Source organism: Cervus elaphus, chromosome 7, assembly GCF_910594005.1.
Source record: "Cervus elaphus chromosome 7, mCerEla1.1, whole genome shotgun sequence".
Lineage (NCBI taxonomy): Eukaryota > Metazoa > Chordata > Mammalia > Artiodactyla > Cervidae > Cervus > Cervus elaphus.
The window spans coordinates 1,598,815-1,620,256 of NC_057821.1; the positions used below are offsets into that span (position 1 = coordinate 1,598,815).

A 21,442-nucleotide genomic window follows, 5' to 3' on the forward strand; every position below is an offset into this window, starting at 1 on the left:
AAATCAGAAAACTCTAGTGTTGAAACGGTGGTGAGCAAAGCATTTATATATCACATATAACTCATATATCACTTATAAATTCAGCATGAAGGTCAAAACATTAAAATGTCAAAATAATGATAACTGCAAGATGGACTAAAGGAGCCATGCTTGAAGAATTAGATGAAAATATGATACTCAGTCAAAAGAGACACTCAATGAGGAACTAGGAATTGTTTTTAAAAAGGGAACTAATATAAATCCTAGACTTGAAAACTATAGTTATTAAATTGAAAAATAGGTTCAATAGCACACTTGAGATGGTAGCAGAAAGAATCCATAAACTGAAAGATGAATTCAGGAAATCAGTGTGAAAAACAAAGAGAGAAGATGTTGAGGGAAAACGATCTACAGCATCCACTCAGCACACCATCAAATATGGAAGGAAAGAGACTCTCGGAAAGAAGGGAGATGAGAGGGGACAGCATAACATTACTTGTAGACATCATGGCTAAAAGTTTATAAAATTTTGATGAAAAACACTCTCCAGATTCAGAGTTCACCTCTAGTAAAATGACAGGAAACAGATCCACTCTAAGACACATCTTGGTCCAACTGTGGAAAAACAAAGGAAAAATCTTGAAAGTAGCCAGAGAGAAACTGTTCTCCAGATATGCTGCTGCTCCTGTGTCACTTCAGTTGTGTCTGACTCTGTGTGACCCCATAGATGGCAGCCTTTCCAGGCTCCTCTGTTCCTGGGACTCTCCAGGCAAGAACACTGGAGTGGATTGCCATTTCCTTCTCCAATGCATACATGCATGCTAAGTCGCTTCAGTCATGTCCGACTCTGTGCGACCCCATGGACAGCAGCCCACCAGGCTCCTCTGTCCACGCGATTCTCTAGGCAAGCATACTGGAGTGAGTTTCCATTTCCTTCTCCTCCCCATATATGAGGAGACCACAATAAGATTAATCACTGACTTCCAGTCAGAAATGGCAGAGTGAAGGCCGTGGGATGTCATATTAAAAGATTTGAAAGAAAAAAATTGTCACCCAAGTATTCCGTGTCTATAAAATCTATGCTTCAGGGAAAAAGGCAAAATAAAAATGTCCCCAGATAAACAGAGACTGGGAGAATTGACTGCTAGCAGTCCGACTTATAACAAATACTGAAAGATAACTTTTGAACTGGGAAAAAAAACCAAACAAACTTGGTTCTTAGATTTGAAAACACTGGGCTGATTTGTTAAAAGGATGTGTGTGTTTCTGTACAGAGTGTTCCAAATCTTTTTGTTCAGTGTATTGCGTTCAGAAAACAAGGATGCTGGCAAATTATGAAAAACTTACTCTGAAAGTTTATTTCAATTTGTTTTATATTTCATAGCCTTGTAAATTTCAAATTATTTGAAATTAATTTTTAATTCCCAGTAGTTGAATATAGTAAAAATTAACTGAAATTAGAAAAAATAAATATCATAAAAGTAAAAATACCTGGGATTAACCAAAGTTATAGGGAGAACTCCAGAATTTTTAAAGTATTGATGGGACTCAAGCAATGTTATCAAAGGAACCAGGAATTCTCAGAGTTCTAGGTGGAAAGAAGCAACACTTGACTAAGGTCTCTAGCAGGATGAGAAGGTAGGACGGGAAGGCTCAGAGAAGGGAGATGAATGGAACTGTGTGGCTAGATGGTTAGGGAGGGGCTATGGTCCAGCCTCCTCCTCTGCTAACCCCTCTCACCCCCAAGGGCCCTTTGTGACCAGACCACATCTCTATGATGCGAGCCTAGTACTTTAGTCCCCAAGTGCACCCCTTGGCTCAGTTGCCTGAGGGCAGCGGTGTGATTCAGATGATGGAGAATCTGCTCTTTTCTCTGAAAAGCACTTTTGATACTTGGCTGAACTCCAGCTCCCCTTTCTGGGCGATCGATACCATCCTTGCCTTTCTGTGTGGACTGGGGCTCTTTCTCCTGATCCTTCCCTACCTGGAGAATAACCCATCCTTTGCTCCCCCTAGGAAACATGGAAACATCAGGAAGGTAAGGAACTCTTGGTCCAGACTGACAAGCATATGAAATTATTTATTATTTTTTATTATTATTATTTCTGAATCAACCAGAGATTCTTGAGGTGGGAAAGAACAGGACATCTATTTTCAAGGAAGAAGAGGATATTATCCCTCTAGGGACAAACCAGGCTGGGCAGGAGATAGAGTGAACACTAGGATTTCTACCCAAAGATCTCAGATCAGTTGTCCTGGTGTGGTAGGGGTCCAGGGCATGTCCCAAACACAGTGACCAGGGGTTGAGGACTGGATACTGAGTTCAGTCTCAGGCCGAGGACAGGACTCTGAGCCCTAGTTCAGCAGCTGTGAACAGTGTCTCAGGGCTGATGATCTGGCAGCGCTGAAGCCCCAAGAGCATCAGAGCAGGGGCTGGGGGGCGGGCTGGTATCAGGAAGCAAAGATCAACCTGATGAAGCTCAGATTCACCCACAGTCTGAGAATGTGTGTGTTTCTTGAGCAGAGGAACAGTGACGAAAGTAGTACAGAGTGCATTTCACATTGAAAATAGTCTTTCGTTCTTCAAAGAAGGAAAACAGAAAATATTTTATCCACTTTAAAAATGAGTGAAAAGAAAGAAAAATCACAGAGCTCTGTCAGTGAAATGTAGAAAGTCATATTATGTATGGACACTAGTGCCTGATGCTTGTCTAGAGAGAGGAGACTGAGAATTGGGTCTTAAGCCCTAATTTTTTCTCTCTCAGCATCGAAAGGAACGAAGGGGAAGAAGCAGGAGCAGCAAGAGAAATGGCGCTTTGAAAGGTGAGTTCTGACATCCAGCCATGAGTGCCCCGAGTGCTAGTCCCCACCACTCTGGCCCTGAGGTCCAGCTCCATGGGCTCTGAGCGGGGCCAGTGGCAGGACTTCTCCCTTGAGAAGCAGATCCCCCAGGGAGGTTTCTGGGAAGGAGGGCAGAATCCAGATACTTCCCAGATTCCATGTGTAGAATGGAGCTGTGAGGGGCCTGGAAAAGACTCTGTACCAAAAGGGCGTGTGGGCTGCATTGGACTAATAGCACCTGGATTGGGAAGTGAGCCCTCCAGGACACATAGGACACATGGTTTACCTGTGCTCAGGTTCAACTGCAAAGTGATGCCTGCCCATCGCCTACAGGTAGGTGGTGAGGGCAGTAAGGAGTAAAGGATATGGAAAAACGTTAAGTGATAAACCCTTTCTTGAGCGTCACCATCACTGTCAGGGATCATGTGGTGTTGGACACTGGAGCTTGGGCTCCAGTCTCCCAATGGTGTCCCCTTAAAGAGACAATGCACTCAACTTCTATAAGACCCCTGGCTCCTATCTTCACCACCATGACCCAGTCTGCTGATTTCCAGCTTGCAGAGATTGCCTGGAAGAACTGGAAGAGGTCTGGGACCTGACTTCACTTCTGCAAAGGTAGAGAATCTACCCTTTCCTTCTAGGGGGTTCTTCTAGAGTCTGTGGTGTAAACCCAGGGATTCTGGCAGCCTGGGGCTGAGCTGGGAGGAGTCCTGAGGGCAGGGTATGGCTATCATCCCGTGGTGAGGAACAGCAGGAGCATTGTGAAGTCAGCACTGGGGCCGTGCAGGACTGTGGGGTGTGGCTGCACCCCCCCCCAACCCCCCCCCCCGCCGCCTGGCCTGTCTGGTCCTCCTGGCCTGGCAGCTCCTGGCTGCAGCTTGTTCTTCATGTCTCCTGCAGACACCTGGGGAGGTTCCCTGACAAGGACAGCTTTCATCAGATCTCATGGCAAGATTCACCTGGTGAGGTTTGCAAAGCAGTGCCTGCTGGAGCCCACCCACCATGCAGGGAAGAGGCGGCTCCCACCATTTCCCCAGCTCCTCTGACCAAGCAGCCTCTACCCTGCACTTCTGCCATTTCTCCAGGGTCAGTTTTCACTTACTCAGAGTCATACCTGAGTGCCTCTCCAACACCAGAGCCTTTCTTTCCCCTGGACAGCCTTTCCCCCTGGCCACTGGCTGTTTCCCCTTCCCCACCAAGCCCGCCTCATGGGAGAGCCTGCCCTCCACCTCCAGCACCCTGCTCTACCCCAACACCATCAGGCTCCATGCTGAGTCTCACTCAGGGTGACCCCACGACACGCACACTGGGTACCATCCCACACAGGTCATCTCCACACTCCCCCTGGAGACCAGCCATCCCAGGGATTGTCCATTCAAGCAGCCCTGGATCGGCCCTGGCCTGGTGGCAGGAAGCAGCCACAGCCTGGAGCTTCTCCACCTCAACACACTTAGAGTCCCAGAAAGAAAGCCTTCCCCTCTACCCACCAGAGGCCTCATTCTGGGAAGATCCCCGAAACGGGCAGGGAGAGGCTGGTGGCCTCGCTTTTATCAACCCTAATGTCCAGGAGCTACTGGAAATACTAATCACCAAAAGAGTGGAATTGAAGTCTTGGGAGGAGAAAGAAAAGGACAAGGAGGCAGGCTACCACCTGAATTCTTTGGGGAAGAGGATCGAGTCGCTGGGTCACAAACAGGACACCTTGGGTCACCAACACTTCGGGAACATAACTGGCAAACATGATCAGCTGCTTGGTCCCGAGAAGCCCCAATATCCTGACACTCTGGGGGGCTGTCTACAGAAGACATGCAGCCAGCTCTTCTGGGGTCTCCCCTTTCTGCACAGTGAGTCTCTCATAGCTGCTGTCACAGTACCTGGGTCAGCTCTAGAGTTATGCCCTGTCTTATTTAACGAACGCTCTAAAGCCAAACCATTCCATATTCCAGCTAAAGTAACCTCACAACTATCATTGGCCAAGCACTTGACCCAACCTGTGGCCCAGGCTCAACCTCAGTCCTTGACTCCCACCATGCCCCAGTTGCAGCCATCACCTCTGGGTCACATGGAGACCCAGGCCCAACCCCTACCCTTAACTCCAATCATGCCCCAATGTCAACCATCATCTGAAGTTTCATTGGAGACCCAGTCCAGCTCCCAAATCGTGGCTTCAACCATGCCTCACTCTCTACCACCAACTCGGGCTCACATGGAGTCCCAGGCCCGACCCCAACTCTTGGTTCCAACCATGCCTCCCTTTCAGCCACCACCTCAGACTCACATGGAGACCCAGGCCCGCCCCCCACCATGGACTCCACTCACGCCCCAATTTCAACCATCACCTCGAGCTCACATGGAGACCCAGGTGCGATCCCAACTCTTGGCTCAAACCATGTCTCATTTTCAACTACCACTTTGGGCTCACATGAAGACCCAGGTTCTGCCCCTAGTCCAGACTCCATCCATGTCCCAGTGTCAACCACCACAACCTCAAGCTCACATGGAGATTCAGGACCAATCCCTACCTTGGACTCCAAACATGCCCCAGTTTCAACCACTTGTTCAGGCTCATGTGGAGACCCAGGGCCGATCCCTACCCTGGACTGCAAGCATGCCTCAATGTCCACCATCATCTGAGATTTCCATGGAGGTCCAGGACCACCAACAACCCTCAGCTCCAACCATGCCCCAGTTTCAACCACCTCCTCGGGCTCACGTGGAGATCCAGGCCCAACCGATACCCCTGGCTCTAAATATACCTCACTGTCAGCCATCTTCTCGGGCTCATATGGAGATCCAGGCCCAACCTCAATTTTTAACTCCAACCATACCCCAATATCATCCACAACCTCAGGCTCAGTTAGAAACCACTGTCCATCTATCACCCTCCCCCCTAGTCCAGTCATCATCTTCTCAACGCCAGATTGGCATTGAGAAGTCCTTTGAAACATCTTGCACTACAGTCCCAAATAAGGCATCATCTTTCAGTTCAAATGCAATTGAAAACCTGGAATGTCACTTTTGGAAAAAACAACTAGAAAGCAGGAGAACTTTACCCTCTTTGGTTAAAAATTCTCAGGAAGTCTTTAGCCAGGTCACTCTCAACCCATCCCAGGAGACCAGGTCTTCCCAGGCCCACAGCTCTGTCCCCATCCTTCCTGGGCATTTGATCAGCCCTGAGGTTCGGAAGAAACTGGAGCACCACATTTCCCAAAGGTTCATGCAGCAACAGAGTGGCCTGCCCTGCAGAATCCAAGCATCTCAGAAACTGATGCAGCCCCAGGATCAATACCCAAGGCCATGTCAGGCACAGGGCAGGGAGGGGCCCTCAAGATCTTCTGCAGGTCGAGGCAAAAGGAGCCAGGATGCACAAAAGATGAGGTCCAAGTGCCCAGCACAAATCCTACCAGGGACAGACCTGTGCCATGAGGTGGGGCAGAGTGTGGGGAAGATCGTAAAAGATCTGTACATGTTCCCAGCCAACCCTCCAGTGAAGGATCCAAGAGCAAAACCTGCATCAGAAATAGAGTTGAGCCTAGACAGGAAGCAACCAGAAGTCTCAGGAGTCCTTACAGAGAGGAAGGCAGAGCAGATCTGTGAGAGTGAGATCCCTGTGAATGTCTGTCACTTGAGGCTTGTGGACAACCTTGTTTTAGGCACTCTGGGAGAGACAAATGCTCCCATGAAGACAGAAAGTACACAGTCCTCTCAGGATAGGAAAGCCTCCATGATCACCTCCCATGAGTCTCTTGTCCTCAGCCCGTATACTGAGCAGGAGTTGGAAGCACATATAATAAGGTTTCGGGTGAGGCACAGGTGGAGCCTACTCTTCAAAGTCCTTAAGTTCATATTTCGCTTGAAGTTGAAAAAGGTTCAAGTGCCCACATTGAAGGTCACCTGTGAATCTGGATACCACTCAACTGCCCTATTAACCAAGGGCTTGGGGAAACCTCCTCAGCCCCATGCAGGTGAGAAACTGAAAACAGCGGAGGCAGTTCCCCCACTGGAGAGGCCCCTCCCTGTCCCCTCACAGGTGACTGAGGAAGCCTGGGGGGCTCTGGGAGGACGCACACCTGGGGACACCCATAAGCCCCCAGAGGCCCCTCTGACTGGACAGGAAGACAAGCCACCTCCTCAGGCCCCCACATACAGCTTTGTGGGCAGAATGTGGCACAGCATGTCTGTTGTGGAGGCTGAGAAAGGCAGCCTGGAGCCAAGTCCAAGTTCAGCCATGGCCAGGAATGAGGCACAGAAGGAAACTAGGGGGCAGGCCTCCCCAGCATCTTGCTCTAATGTGATAGTTGTGGACCTTGATGAATGCTCCCCATCTTCCAGGGCGCAAGAGGTCGTGGAGGGAGACTGTGCTGGGAAGGGCACCAGGGAACCTAGCGTGCAGGTCAAATACCTAGACATCAATATAGATCTCGGGAGATCATGGTCTCCAAGGTCCAGTGAAAGCCCCTCACTGAACACCACATCTGCTGCCTCAAATACAGAAGATCTACTCTTTGAGACACAGTCTCGTAAGCTTGAGTCTCAAGGGTTCGCTGACCAGCAGGCTCCGGCTCAAGGCCGAGCTACCAGCGTGCTCCTTCAAGACTGTGAAACTGGAGTACTCCTTCAAGACTGTGCCACCGATGTGCTTCTCAAAGACTGTCACTCGAATATGTTTCTTGCCGCAAACATCTTGGCTTCTCAGGAATCTCTGTCCTCTTTTCAGATCTTATCCAGTGGAGACAAGTGCAATTCCCAAAAACTCTATGATGCTACCTCAAGTGAAGGGAGCAGCCAGGGGCAGCAGGTGGACATGAGGCGACAGCTCAAATATAAGAGCCATTGCAAGGAGTCTGTTCCCAAGGATGGGAGAGAGAAATACACAAGGCCCAAATTAAGACAGATTAAAAAGGGGCTGGCAGAACGGAGGGCTTACCAAGCCCAAGGGATGAGTCATCCTGGCCAGAAAAAAGAATCAACAGAGTCCCTAAGAAGCAAGTTTCGGCAGTTAGTCCTAAAGAAGAGACAGGTTCCATCAGAAAGCTTCCAAGAAAGGATTAAGCTCCTTCTGCAATGGATTTTCCCCAGTAAAGGCAGAGAACCAGAAGAGCCCTTGCAAAAAGGCAGGCCGGAAATAGCCACTGTCCAGAGCCAAGAATCAATCAAGAGCAAATTGACCATGGACAGCAGGGCTGTTGAGGCTCAGACTCTCATGACAGCTGTTGGGCAGATCCTAAAGGAGAGGATGGTGTTTCACCAGGGACCTCACGCCACGGAGTTAAACTGGTACCAAGCAGAATTCCAGGGCCCCCGAGGTCCACATTACTGCCACCACAGAATCCTGTCTTACCAAGAGGAAAGGAGAATGAGGAGAGATACACCCCGTTATCACCAAGCCACCCCAATGGGCCATAGCTTTTCAAAAAAGTGGACCAGTCCCAGGGACAGCAGGTGGGCCTTCTCACCCAGGGAGCCAGGTCCCCCTCCAGGCAGAGTCTGCCAGCATGGCTCACGAGTGACACGGGTTCACAGGCCATTCCCTCCACTGTCCAAGGCATGGTCTCCCTCAAAAATTTACCTCTTCTGGTGAATCCGAACATGCTTTTCACAGCATTCCGGGTAGGAAAACTCTCCTGCAAGGAAAAAATGCATGCCATGCAGATAAATACATTTTTCTCGAATGTTAGCACATCCTCTGTGCGGTAAAGGCTTCTTCCTACCAGAAATTTTGTTTCATGAAATAAATGTTTTTTTCCCATGAGCAGGGGTAGTGGCCTGTCGGTGCCTCACTGAGGGAGATGGAAGGCATCAGGGTCCATGCTTCCCAGGTGCCTGCTTTGACTTCCAGACGGGATGGGGCCGTGGAGGGAGGGTGACCGCAGCATGGATACTCACCCTCATCCCAGTTTCATAACTGCGCCTTCAGTTTCCATAATACCAGCATTAGAGAAACAAGCAACAGCGTTTAGGACATGTCACAGTGAACTAAACCTAAAGACCTCCCCCTTCTCAGGATCTTGCTCAGTTCTATCCTACTGTCTCTCCACCTGGACGTTGTGCAGCTGGTAGGGGAGGTGTGTTCAGAAGCTGAAATTCCCCTCAGGCTCAAGAAGTGTCAGGGACAAACTCCCATGTCAGAATAAGGAGGGGAGTCCAGAGGTGGGAGAAGCCTCACCCTCGAGTAACAGCAGCATAGATGCTGCTGCGCTGAAATCCCCTTTCTCTCCCAGATGTGGCTGGGACAAGATAGGCGAGGTTCATCACCCTCCCCCTGCCTTTCTCCTGCTCTGAAGCAGCAGCAAGAATGAGGACCACACACTCGGAGAGGACCCCGCTCTGAGAGTGTGCAGTGCAGAGCATGCAAGCCTCCGAGGGCTGGTCCCACCCAGCCCTGGAGGAGAGGACAGCCATGCTTACAGAGACCACCTCCCCCAGTGAATGAGCATGGTCATGACTGTGTGCGGAGGCACCTCACGGTCTGAGAGCAGGATGCTGTGCCCCTGGGATGGGATGCAGAGGAAGGATGTTAGTGGCAGGGGAGCCCATAGATGGTGCATTTACCAAGGAGCATTGGTGTCCCACCACCGTCCACAGGGCCAGAGGAAAGAAGTGAGGGGCCTGGTGGCTCATGCTGGCATCGCTCCAGAGTCTCCCCTCTACTTTAGTTCCCCGGACCTGTCTGAGGGAGGCCACCTGGAGGCCCTGAACAGAGGGCCAAGCTCCCAGAGGCAACAGAACCTCAAGCAGAGAAGCTTCACTTTTCCCCACTGTAGCAATCAGCTTTTACAGGACTGGGTACTCAGGACAGACTCACAGTCCGTGACCTCTACCTACATGTGTGGCCCAAGGGGGCTCCCAGGGTACAGGTAGGACTCAACAGGCCCAGGGACTGTTCAGGAGTCACAGCAGGTCTCGCCTGCACTCAGTCTTACTCACTCCAGAGGCCGGGGTGGAAGACACCAGCAGCCAGGATGTGTCACCCAGCATGCATGGAAGGGACCTGCAGAAAATGAACACGCCATCAGCTTTCCTCCTTGCGCTCATCCAAGCTGGAAAGCGGGGAGACGAGCATTTCTCCAGAGAGATTCTGGGCTCTATGTCACAGACACTGCCCTGGTGCACAGTCCCCCTCCAGAAGGGGGCCTCTGATCCAGGAGCTGGCAGGAACGGCCCTGCCTCCATGCCTGTCAGGGCCCCCACATGTGGGACCAGGCCCAGGGCTGTGGGGGCAGTGGGCACAGGCCTACTTGTGCTGTGGTTCCTCCCTGGAGACTAGTCCTGACTCTGCACCGCATCCCCCACGGTGGGCACAGCGGTGGGGGCTCAGCCAGGGTCTGACGGGAGGCATTGTGTCCTAGGCCATCGAGTGACCTCGAGAGTTCAGGAGAGGGGAGCACAGAGCTTGGATCCTGAGCCTGGCTGCTGCCAGGGCCTCTCAGAGGCACCAAGAGGTGAGCGCTGAGTTGGGGGATCTGGAGCTAACGTGCCCTTCCGGAGACATGACGCAGAAGGGACACTGACAGAACAGCAAGAAACCAGACATAGAGAGTCCCTTCCTTCTCCTGCCATGAGGGGCAGAGAGGACAGTGCTGGAGGGATGTGTGAAGAGTGGGTCAGACCCACACTCACCCCAGAGAGGGACCCCCCGTATACACACAGTGACCCAGCACAGGGCCCCCAATCACCCCACAGAGACCTCGACAGACCCACACTCACCCCAGAGAGACACCCCCCATATACACACAGTTACCCAGCACTGCTGCTGCACAGGGCCCCCAATAACCCCACAGAGCCCTCGACAGACCTGCACTCACCCCAGACAGGGACCCCCCATACACCTACACTGATCCAGCACAGGGCCCCCATGAGGAGTGGGTCAGACCCACACTCACCCCAGAGAGAGACTCCCCATACAGCCACACTGATCCAGCACAGGGCCCCCAATAACCCCACAGAGACCTCGACAGACACACACTCTCCCCAGAGAGGGACCCCCCCATACACCCACACTGATCCAGCACAGGGCCCCCACGAAGAGTGGGTCAGACCCACACTCACCCCATAGAGAGACCCCCCATACACCCACAGTGACCCAGCACTGCTGCTGAACAGGGCCCCCAATAACCCCACATGAAACCTCGACAGACCCACACTCACCCCAGAGAGGGACCCCCCATATACACAACACACTGATCCAGCACAGGGCCCCCATGAAGAGTGGGTCAGACCCACACTCACCCCAGAGAGAGACCCCCCATATACTCACAGTGATCCAGCACTGCTGCTGCCCAGGGCCCCCAATAACCCCACAGAGACCTCGACAGACCCACACTCACCCCAGAGAGACACCCCCCATACACCTACACTGATCCAGCACAGGGCCCCCATGAGGAGTGGGTCAGACCCACACTCACCCCAGAGAGAGACCCCCCATACACCCACAGTGACCCAGCACTGCTGCTGCACAGGGCCCCCAATAACCCCACATGAAACCTCGACAGACCCACACTCACCCCAGAGAGGGACACCCCCTACACCCACACTGTTCCAGCACAGGGCCCCCAATAACCCCACGAGACCTCGACAGACCCACACTCACCTCAGAGAGGGACCCCCCATACACCTACACTAATCCAGCACAGGGCCCCCATGAGGAGTGGGTCAGACCCACACTCACCCCAGAGAGAGACCCCCCATATACTCACAGTGATCCAGCACTGCTGCTGCCCAGGGCCCCCAATAACCCCACAGAGACCTCGACAGAACCACACTCACGCCAGACTGGGACCCCCCATATACTCACAGTGACCCAGCACTGCTGCTGCACAGGGCCCCCAGTAACCCCACAGAGCCCTCGACAGACCTGCACTCACCCCAGAGAGGGACCCTCCATATACCCACAGTGACCCAGCACTGCTGCTGCACAGGGCCCCCAATAACCCCACAGAGACCTCGACAGACCCACACTCACCCCAGAGAGACACCCCCCATACACCTACACTGATCCAGCACAGGGCCCCCATGAGGAGTGGGTCAGACCCACACTCACCCCAGAGAGAGACCCCCCATACACCCACAGTGACCCAGCACTGCTGCTGCACAGGGCCCCCAATAACCCCACATGAAACCTCGACAGACCCACACTCACCCCAGAGAGGGACACCCCCTACACCCACACTGTTCCAGCACAGGGCCCCCAATAACCCCACGAGACCTCGACAGACCCACACTCACCTCAGAGAGGGACCCCCCATACACCTACACTGATCCAGCACAGGGCCCCCATGAGGAGTGGGTCAGACCCACACTCACCCCAGAGAGAGACCCCCCATATACTCACAGTGACCCAGCACTGCTGCTGCACAGGGCCCCCAGTAACCCCACAGAGCCCTCGACAGACCTGCACTCACCCCAGAGAGGGACCCTCCATATACCCACAGTGACCCAGCACTGCTGCTGCACAGGGCCCCCAATAACCCCACAGAGACCTCGACAGACCCACACTCACCCCAGAGAGACACCCCCCATACACCTACACTGATCCAGCACAGGGCCCCCATGAGGAGTGGGTCAGACCCACACTCACCCCAGAGAGAGACCCCCCATACACCCACAGTGACCCAGCACTGCTGCTGCACAGGGCCCCCAATAACCCCACATGAAACCTCGACAGACCCACACTCACCCCAGAGAGGGACACCCCCTACACCCACACTGTTCCAGCACAGGGCCCCCAATAACCCCACGAGACCTCGACAGACCCACACTCACCTCAGAGAGGGACCCCCCATACACCTACACTGATCCAGCACAGGGCCCCCATGAGGAGTGGGTCAGACCCACACTCACCCCAGAGAGAGACTCCCCATACACCCACACTGATCCAGCACAGGGCCCCCAATAACCCCACAGAGACCTCGACAGACCCACACTCACCCCAGAGAGGGACACTCCCTACACCCACACTGATCCAGCACAGGGCCCCCAATATCCCCACAGAGACCTCGACAGACCCACACTCACCCCAGAGAGGGACCCCCCCCATACACCCACACTGATCCAGCACAGGGCCCCCATGAAGAGTGGGTCAGACCCACACTCACCCCATAGAGAGACCCCCCATACACCCACAGTGACCCAGCACTGCTGCTGCACAGGGCCCCCAATAACCCCACATGAAATCTAGACAGACCCACACTCACCCCAGAGAGGGACCCCCCATATACAAAACACACTGATCCAGCACAGGGCTCCCATGAAGAGTGGGTCAGACCCACACTCACCCCAGAGAGAGACCCCCCATATACTCACAGTGATCCAGCACTGCTGCTGCCCAGGGCCCCCAATAACCCCACAGAGACCTCGACAGAACCACACTCACCCCAGACTGGGACCCCCCATATACTCACAGTGACCCAGCACTGCTGCTGCACAGGGCCCCCAATAACCCCACAGAGCCCTCGACAGACCCACACTCACCCCAGAGAGACACCCCCCCATACACCTACACTGATCCAGCACAGGGCCCCCAGGAGGAGTGGGTCAGACCCACACTCACCCCAGAGAGAGACTCCCCATACACCCACACTGATCCAGCACAGGGCCCCCAAAAACCCCACAGAGACCTCGAGAGACCCACACTCACCCCAGAGAGGGACCCAGCATACCCAGAGTCTTATTCTCACAGTCTCCTTTTGGGAGGCATTTATTAAACTAGCCCTAGATAACTGAATACAGTATCCATCCCTCAAGCTTCTTTAAAACCCTGGGACATTAAGATGAGGGGATGGAGTAAGAGACGGTCTACGAAGAGGTGACTTATAGTCATTTTATGCAGGAAAGATAGAAAAACATTATTGTAGAACAATAAAAGAGTGTAAAATCAAGTAGAAACATTGTGTGACAAAGATGACAGTGAAGAATATGTTCTGTGATTCTTGGTGGTGTGAACATCTTTCTTGATTCTCTTAATAATTCCTGGTCCTACATTCTACAATATAGATATTTATTTGATCCTGGGTTTGAGTTAGGCTGTGCTCAGTCCACTTTCTTCATTACCAATTGGTATTGTTGTATTCCTGAAGAGTGATGATCTTCCAGCAGAGCTGGAAACTGCATTTTCAAAATGTCTGCACTGGATGCAGAAAAATCAAGTGTTCAATAGGAGTTATTATCTATGAAAGGAATGCAAAAGAAATGTAAAAAACTAGAGAGAAGAAAAAGAGTTTGGAGCAAGAAGTAATGAATCTCAAAAGTCATATAGAAAAAAGAATATAATAGAACACAGTCAAGTTGAGCAGTATAAACAGGAGACTGAGGAAAGAGGGAGACAGGATCTAGCAGAGAAATAAAAAGAAGTCAAACTATTTTTGCAGGTTAATTCGTTGATCTGTCATGTGCTTGAATTCACTTTCACTGCAGATTACATTCCAGAGGTAAACAGCTTATGTGTTTCCTCTATTTCCCTTACAGCAGTTTGTTTTATAGATTTCAAAGAAGGGGACACTTGTTCTCCATTTAGATATTTCAGTTTTCATCACACTTACACTAAATTGACCTATCAGAATGATTCTCACAAGAGAATCCTTTTACTTATAAGATCAATTGGCATAAAACAAGACAATGAGGAATAAAAGAAAACATTGTGGTTTAGAGCTAGTACCATCCTCTTGAATTATTCTTAAGTTGTCTTGTTCAATTTTTAAAATTTTAAGTTGATCCTCTTATTCTTTGAATTGTCAGTATATAAGTACTACTATAATAATGATTTCACTTTAATTTTATAATTCATATTTAATTCACTTGACATTGTCGATAATTATTTTAAACTTCCATTCTATTTTTTTTTTCACTCTTAAAATCTCTCTCTGAAAAGCTGACTCAACACTAAAGGGAACAAATATAATATTCCAGGTTATAATTATTTTTAAAATGTTACCTTTTTCAATATGCTTTAGATAAAAGCAGGATCTCAACAGATGGAACTCAGAATTAAAGTCTTGGAATCCGAACTCTCCAAGATGAAAACTTTGCATGTAGAATCTAACAAAGTAGAGTTGGAAAAATATAAGAAGTTGTACTTAGTAAAACTAGACGTTAGAAAGTCATTGGAAGATAAACTACACAAGTGAGTCAAAACACAGAATCACAGAAAAGATATTTAGGTCATTAATTTGTCTCTAAAGCTTAATTTTTATAGTGTGTGGTTCATGAGATTGGCAGAAAGTGAAAGCTAACTAGATAGTCACTGCTAAGGGAGAGCCCCAAGACAAACTATTAATACTGTATCAAGTTTTTCTATACTATGAGTAAAGTCTCTGTTTCATAATTTTATTAATATATTTTTATGCATCTACACTATTCTTCAAATTTTATGAAAATATCAACATCAGTTCAGTTCAGTTCAGTTGCTCAGTTGTGTCCAACTCTTTCCATTCCCATGGACTGCAGCACACCAGGCTTCCCTGTCCATCACCAACTCCTGGAGGTTTTACAAACTCATGTCTATTGAGTCGGTGATGCCATCCAACATCTCATGCTCTGTCGTCCCCTTCTCCTGACGCCTTCAATCTTTCCCAGCATCAGGGTCTTTTCAAATGAGTCAGTTCTTTGCATCAGGTGGCTAAAGTTTTGGAGTTTCAGCTTCAACATCAGTCCTTCCAATGAACATTCAGGGCTGATTTCCTTTAGGATGGACTGTTTGGATCTCCTTGCAGCCCAAGGGACTCTCAAGTCTTCTTCAACATCACAGTTCAAAAGCATCAATTCTTCGGCACTCAGCTCTCCTTTATTCCCCAACTCTCACACCCATACATGACTACTGGAAAAACCATAGCTTTGACAAGATGGACCTTTGTTGGCAAAGCAATGTCTCTGCTTTTCAATATGCTGTCTAGGTTGGTCATAACTTTTCTTCCAAGGAACAAGTATCTTTTAATTTCATGGCTTCAGTCAACATCTGCAGTGATTTTGGAGCCCAGAAAATCACCGTCACTGTTTCCATTGCTTCCCCGTCTATTTGCCAGGAATTGATGGGACCAGATGCCATGATCTTAGTTTTCTGAATGTTGAGTTTTAAGCCAACTTTTTCACTCTCCTCTTTCACTTTCATCAAGAGGCTCTTTTGTTCTTCTTCACTTTCTGCCTTGATGCTGGGGTCATCTCCATATCTGAGGTTATTGATAGAAATACCAATATTTCTATATTTCAGTATTTCATCCCAGCAATCTTGATTCCAGCTTGTGCTTCATCCAGCCCAGCATTTCTCATGATGTACTCTGCATATAGGTTAAAAAAGCAGGGTGGCAATATACAGCCTTGACATACTCCTTTTCCAATTTGGAACCAGTCTGTTGTTCCATGTCCACTTCGAAGTGTTGCTTCCTGACCTGCATACAGATTTCTCAGGAGGGAGATTAGGTGGCCGGGTATTCCCATCTCTTATAAGTCATAAGGAAAATAGAAATTAAAATCTCAGTGAGATAGCACTACACACCCATTAGAATGGGTGACATTTAAAAGGCTAACCATACCAAGTATTGGAGTGGATGCAGAATTGGAACTCATACACTGCTGGTGTGAATGCAAAGTGCACAACCACCTTGGAGGAGTTTGGAAGTTTCTTCTAAAGTTAAACTCACACCTACATTAAGACCCAGCCATTTCACTCCATTTTATTCGGCCAAAGAAAAGGAAATACACACTCAGAACAGACTTGTACATCGACATTCCTGGCATCTTTTCTGTAACAGCCCCAGCTGGAAATAACATAGTGTTGGCAAAGAAGGTTAGGGGGAGTGACTCTCGTAACTCCTGGTGTAGTATAAAATATAATTCCTATATTTCAGCAAGAGCCATCAAAAGTACAATTATCCTACACACAAAGCTGTGCATGTGTAAAATGATGCATCTACAAGGGTACACATATAGCTTTGTCTATAACAGCAAAAGGATAGAATCTCTTCAAGTGTCTGTCAATTAGGTAAATACATTAAAAAAACAAAAAAAGATACTAAACGTCCTCTATTAGTTTGCAGGGGTTGCCAAAACAGAATATTACAGACTGGGTGACTGAAACAAAAGTAATTTATTTTCTTACAATTCTGGAGGCTGGAAATCCGAGATCAAACTTATTAGCAGGTTTGTTTTTCCTAGGGCCTCTGTCTTTGGCTTGCAGATGGCTGCCTTCTTTGTTACTACATTTTGTTCTATATGAAAACATTGTTTTCGTATGTTACAAATAGAATAAATTCAACTCATCCTAAAATACCATCAATTGTGAAAAGCAATAGACAACGTGAAATTAGCACCTCCCTCCTCTACATCCTTGAGGATTAATACAGTCCCAATACAGATACTTCTTCACGTTATAGGGCTAAGACGAGAAAGGAAAGACAGACACATATTAGGGATAATCATATGTAGTGAAATGAAAAAAAAAAAAAAACAAAAAACGGCCTTAATACATTTCAAACTATAGATTTAAAAAAGCTTAGGAAAAAAGGCTAACTGAAATTTACTTAAGAAAAAGCAGAAAAGTTTGACTACAAACTAAAGAAAAGAAAAGAAAAAATCATCAAGTATCTCTCTCCAAAGAAGATTTATACTGAGATAGATAGGTATCAATGCCACTTTCAAAAGTACATGTCTATGAAAAATAGATGAAGGAACTTGCACCACTAAAAACTGACATCAGAACACTGACACCCCATCTGACTGTGGGGCCTCTTGCTGTTCTGCCTTTATGTGGTCCACGTGGCCTCTTCACTGACTCTGAGCAACCGGGGCTGTATTAGTTGACTGAATTTTGGCAGAAAATGGTGCTAGTCCACTACCAGGCCTAGTCGTTCAGAAAATTAGCAGCACCCACATCCACCCTCTTAACCCTGCAGGGTCCCAAGCTGCCAGGTAAGAAGCCCAACCAGCTCACTGGAGACAACCTCGCAAGAGGCCCACATGGAGAACAGAGGCCAAGCCATCCCCGTCAGGCCACCAGAGGAATGCACCTGCAACAGGGACCCTAAGCAAGAGCTGCAGAACCTCCCAGTAGAGCCCAGTCAACCTGCAGAGCTGGGAAAGTCAATCAAATGGTGTGGTTTAAAGCCATTGTGTTCGGACGGCTGTTTCATAGGAACAGATGACTGAAAACACTGACAAAGCAGAGACACATATGCGAATACATACACACCCATCCCTTCTTGCTAAGCACTATAAAACAGCATCACTCAACGTTGCAAAATTCCACAAGAAAATAACAGCAAATCAAATCTTGCAGTTCAATGACTGCTTAACACACCATGGCCAAAAGAATGCTACAAATGGACTGTAAGATAGTACAACAGTTATATATATATGTAATCCATAACTTTAGGGAGTTAAGAGAGAAACCATATATGATCATCACTCAAGTTCCAAAAGTACACTTGGAAAACATGTTATTACCACTGTTTTACTACAGTTTTAAATTTATTTTGAAGTGTCAGGCTGCACTGAGGGAGGCCACAAGTCTTGGCAGTTTTCCTGGAGAAGTATGGGGCAGAGAGAAGAAGACAGTGTCATTCAGGTTGAGTGAGGAAAAGGATAAGCTGCCAGCTATTACCAGCAGTAGTCAACATTTTTCCGAAAGTTCCAGATGACAAAATCAATGTGAAAAAGAGATGACTTAATATAGGAAAGTGGCCAAATCATCATCATTTACTGCTTTTTAATATTTATCAGCCAAAACCAGTTAAAACATGTAACAGAAAAGAAGATTCCATTCACATCAGGAACAAAAACTGAAAAGTATTTCATTGGAAAAACACCTGAAATGGGATTGCATTTTATATCCGTAATCAGTTAACAATGGGCACACTGGACGGTGGCATTTAGTAGGTAAAATGGGAACTTACTTTGATTTTCTACATTGTATGTTTTCTTTTAGCTTTTTAATTGTGCATTACCTTTAAATAAAAAAAAATATATATATTTTAAAATTCTAGACACAACTCTATAGAACCAGCCAACATAAATCAATAAAACCTACAAAATTTTAACTTGTCAACCAGTATACATTTACTTCAAATAAGAACTATACTTATTATTTTATTTTGGGAATGAATCAGAAAAGTATATCATACGGTTTATATACAGGAATGATGCTGGGCTGGCAACAGGGCATTGGCCTTTACCACAGGTTCCTCCTCACAGCTGACTCACATGCACTCTGGGCTCCCCTGCACATGGTTCCACATGCTTGGAAGAGCAGAATGCAAGGGAAGTGACCACTGGCCTACAGTTAAAACATCATCCATCCAATGCACTAGAGAAATTTTCCTTATGGTTTCCTGGCAGAGATTCAGATGAAAATCTGATCTGGCTATGAATCTATGGAAAGAAGTATTTTTAAGAATGAGGGGATTCCCTAGAGGTACATGGTTAGGGCTCTGTGCTTTCAATGCCCAGGGTGCAGGTTCAATCCCCAGTCAGGAACCAGATCCTGTGAGCCGCACTGCTTGGAAAAGAATCTGCCAAGGGCAGCCTGCTGACCTAAGTTCTAATACATGTGTTGTGAAAATATGCAGATCCACACCCTAGGTAGAGGCTCTCCGTAGCTTGACTACTTGAGTATAATTTTGGCCCGTCTAAGAAATAAATTGTACAGAGCGCGCCAGGTACTGGGTTTATCTGGGTTTTAAACTTGAATGTCTCTGAGATTACTGGGCTGGTCATGGTGGGGACTGGTAGAGAAAGGGTATTGACCAGCAGGTAGGACCCCCTTGTGCCTCTCTGATGCCTATCATTTCAATGGACAGTAGAAATTGCCCTCCACTTAGCTGATCAGCTCTTCCTGTGACTTTTTGGTCAATGTGACTCTTGGGGCGAAATTGCACAAAATTCCTTTCCTAGCCCCAGTCTCAATTTCCTTTTCCAAAATGGACATCCTGCAACACAAGCTTGCACACAGGCACGAGCCAGACCAGCCACCACTGGAAATGGGCAAAATTCATTGTGTCCTTTAGAGACCGCCAGCTCCACCTGCCCATGGGATTTGGAAACAAACTTCGGAAACGCAGCTCCCTGGCCTGCACAGCACACTTCCAGCAACAATCCAAGAGGCAGAGGGACACGAGGCCTCCCTTCACACCAGCTGAAGCTCTCCCTCAGTGTTTAAAAGAGACGAACAGCTAACTTGTGTTTACTGGCATGAAACTGAAACACAGGGGAGCATTTGGGGAATTGTAGGACGTTGTGATTACAGAGATAGCTTACTACACAAAGGGGAGAATCCTGTACGATAGAAACTCAAACCTCCTGCACGCTGTGAGGACAGAATGAGAAATGGCAGTTTACGCACCGGGAAGCATTCTCTTTAAGCTCAGCATCTGCTAAAACCCTGACCTTGGACTCTGCTGTAGAGCTGTGGACAGCAGGGTGGATGTGTGTGGATTCTCTGCATGGCCAGAGTGCAACTCTCTTTTGAGAACCAATACTTCAAAGTACAAACATACAACACAGATTCACAAATATGTTTACCATGGAAGGTAATGGGATTATATTCAGAAATGAAAAAGAGAGAAATTAACATCCAAATGAAAAGAAAAAAAAAGAAAACAATCTAACCATACTCTTCTGCAAAGCATTCCTGCATAAAGACAGTTTCCATTTGAGAACCAAAAAGCAGTGGGCCTTGGGGAGGTAGAGAGGGAGGTGGAGAAGTGACCTTGGTTGGTGCAGTCTCACACCAGGAGGGAGTCTTAGCAGCCATCTGGCCAGGGGTCATGACAGCACACGCTCCAGAACGCCTTGTCTAATCAGCTGCTCGTACTTCCACCGAGGTAAAAAGTGCTCAGGGGAGAGGGGAGGAAGAGAGAGGAATGAAACGTGTTTTAAATTACATGCTGTGTCATTAAAAAGCAGCAATACAGGATGAATATTTCAAACTGCACCAGTGAAGGAGTTAAAGTAAGCTTAAGTATATTTGCTATTTTCATCAACTGAAATTGATGTTACTTAGAGCTATACTAAAATCTGAATTTTATACACAAATGCATTCCTTGCTTAAGTTAAATTTAAAGTAAAGACTTATGAATTCTAGTAGGTATTCTCCTCAGTGTTCGCATTTTAAGATTTAAACACAGGAAAGCCAGGTAGGTGATCTGGGCCAAGGACCACAAGGGCTGTGGCAACAGTTCACTAAGAAGGCAAGCGGAAGGAGTGTATTCTCCACTAAACCTCTTCTAGGATCTATGTCTGAACAGTCATTCCTCTAACAGTGCAATTCTTCTCCCATATTCTTCAAGGATGAAAAGTCTTTGTAACCCAAGAATGCTAGCCACATGCTGTGTGTGAGGACAGTGGTGCCCGGCTAAGGCTCATCCTCCGTATCTCCCGAGAGCACACTGCTCTCATTCTGAGCTGGAATGGCATCTCCTGGTCTCATTCCCTCCCAAACAGCAAGGCTTAACACACAAGGGCACACTGACTAAATTCTGGTACGGGGAGGTGCAGGGAGTGAGGCAGGAAGACTTTTCAAGCTCACAGGTGACCAAAGGAAACTCAAAGACTAGACAGATATAGATCCCTGAGTAAAAATGAAAAACAGTGCATTAGAAAGTGCAGCGTAGAGAACTCTAGAAAGGAACTGAAGAAG

At 48.2% G+C, this 21,442-nt stretch overlaps 1 protein-coding gene and 1 long non-coding RNA gene across 50 annotated transcripts in view; one reads left to right on the forward strand and one right to left on the reverse strand.

Annotated features, from left to right (window-relative positions):
• LOC122696861 overlaps positions 1-18,190 on the forward strand; it is a 45,797-nt gene extending 27,607 nt beyond the window's left edge. Inside the window, exons 5-9 of one of the 2 annotated variants that reach the window (XR_006341909.1) lie at positions 2,745-2,802; positions 3,375-3,435; positions 3,721-3,906; positions 10,170-10,262; positions 17,703-18,190. This is a non-coding gene — a long non-coding RNA (uncharacterized LOC122696861). Of the gene's footprint in view, positions 1-2,744; positions 2,803-3,374; positions 3,436-3,720; positions 3,907-10,169; positions 10,494-17,702 lie in introns of those variants that run through there. The other variant, XR_006341908.1, reaches the window with a different exon arrangement.
• Positions 1-21,442, reverse strand: part of LOC122696857 (DNA replication complex GINS protein PSF1-like) — a 45,023-nt gene that overhangs the window by 11,359 nt on the left and 12,222 nt on the right. For 26 of the 48 annotated variants that reach the window (XR_006341901.1, XR_006341883.1, XR_006341897.1 and 23 more), the window contains 3 exons: positions 14,750-14,853; positions 9,646-9,811; positions 7,060-8,444 (listed from right to left, as the gene is read on the reverse strand). Coding sequence is in view for 6 of the 48 variants with exons in the window: in XM_043906976.1 (XP_043762911.1) it covers positions 7,589-7,671; positions 8,390-8,444 (138 nt within the window). In the remaining 42 variants the exon portion in view is untranslated. Of the gene's footprint in view, positions 1-7,059; positions 8,445-9,645; positions 9,812-11,466; positions 13,986-14,749; positions 14,854-15,872; positions 16,089-19,088; positions 20,638-21,442 lie in introns of those variants that run through there. The other 22 variants (XR_006341889.1, XR_006341878.1, XR_006341903.1 and 19 more) reach the window with 12 other exon arrangements.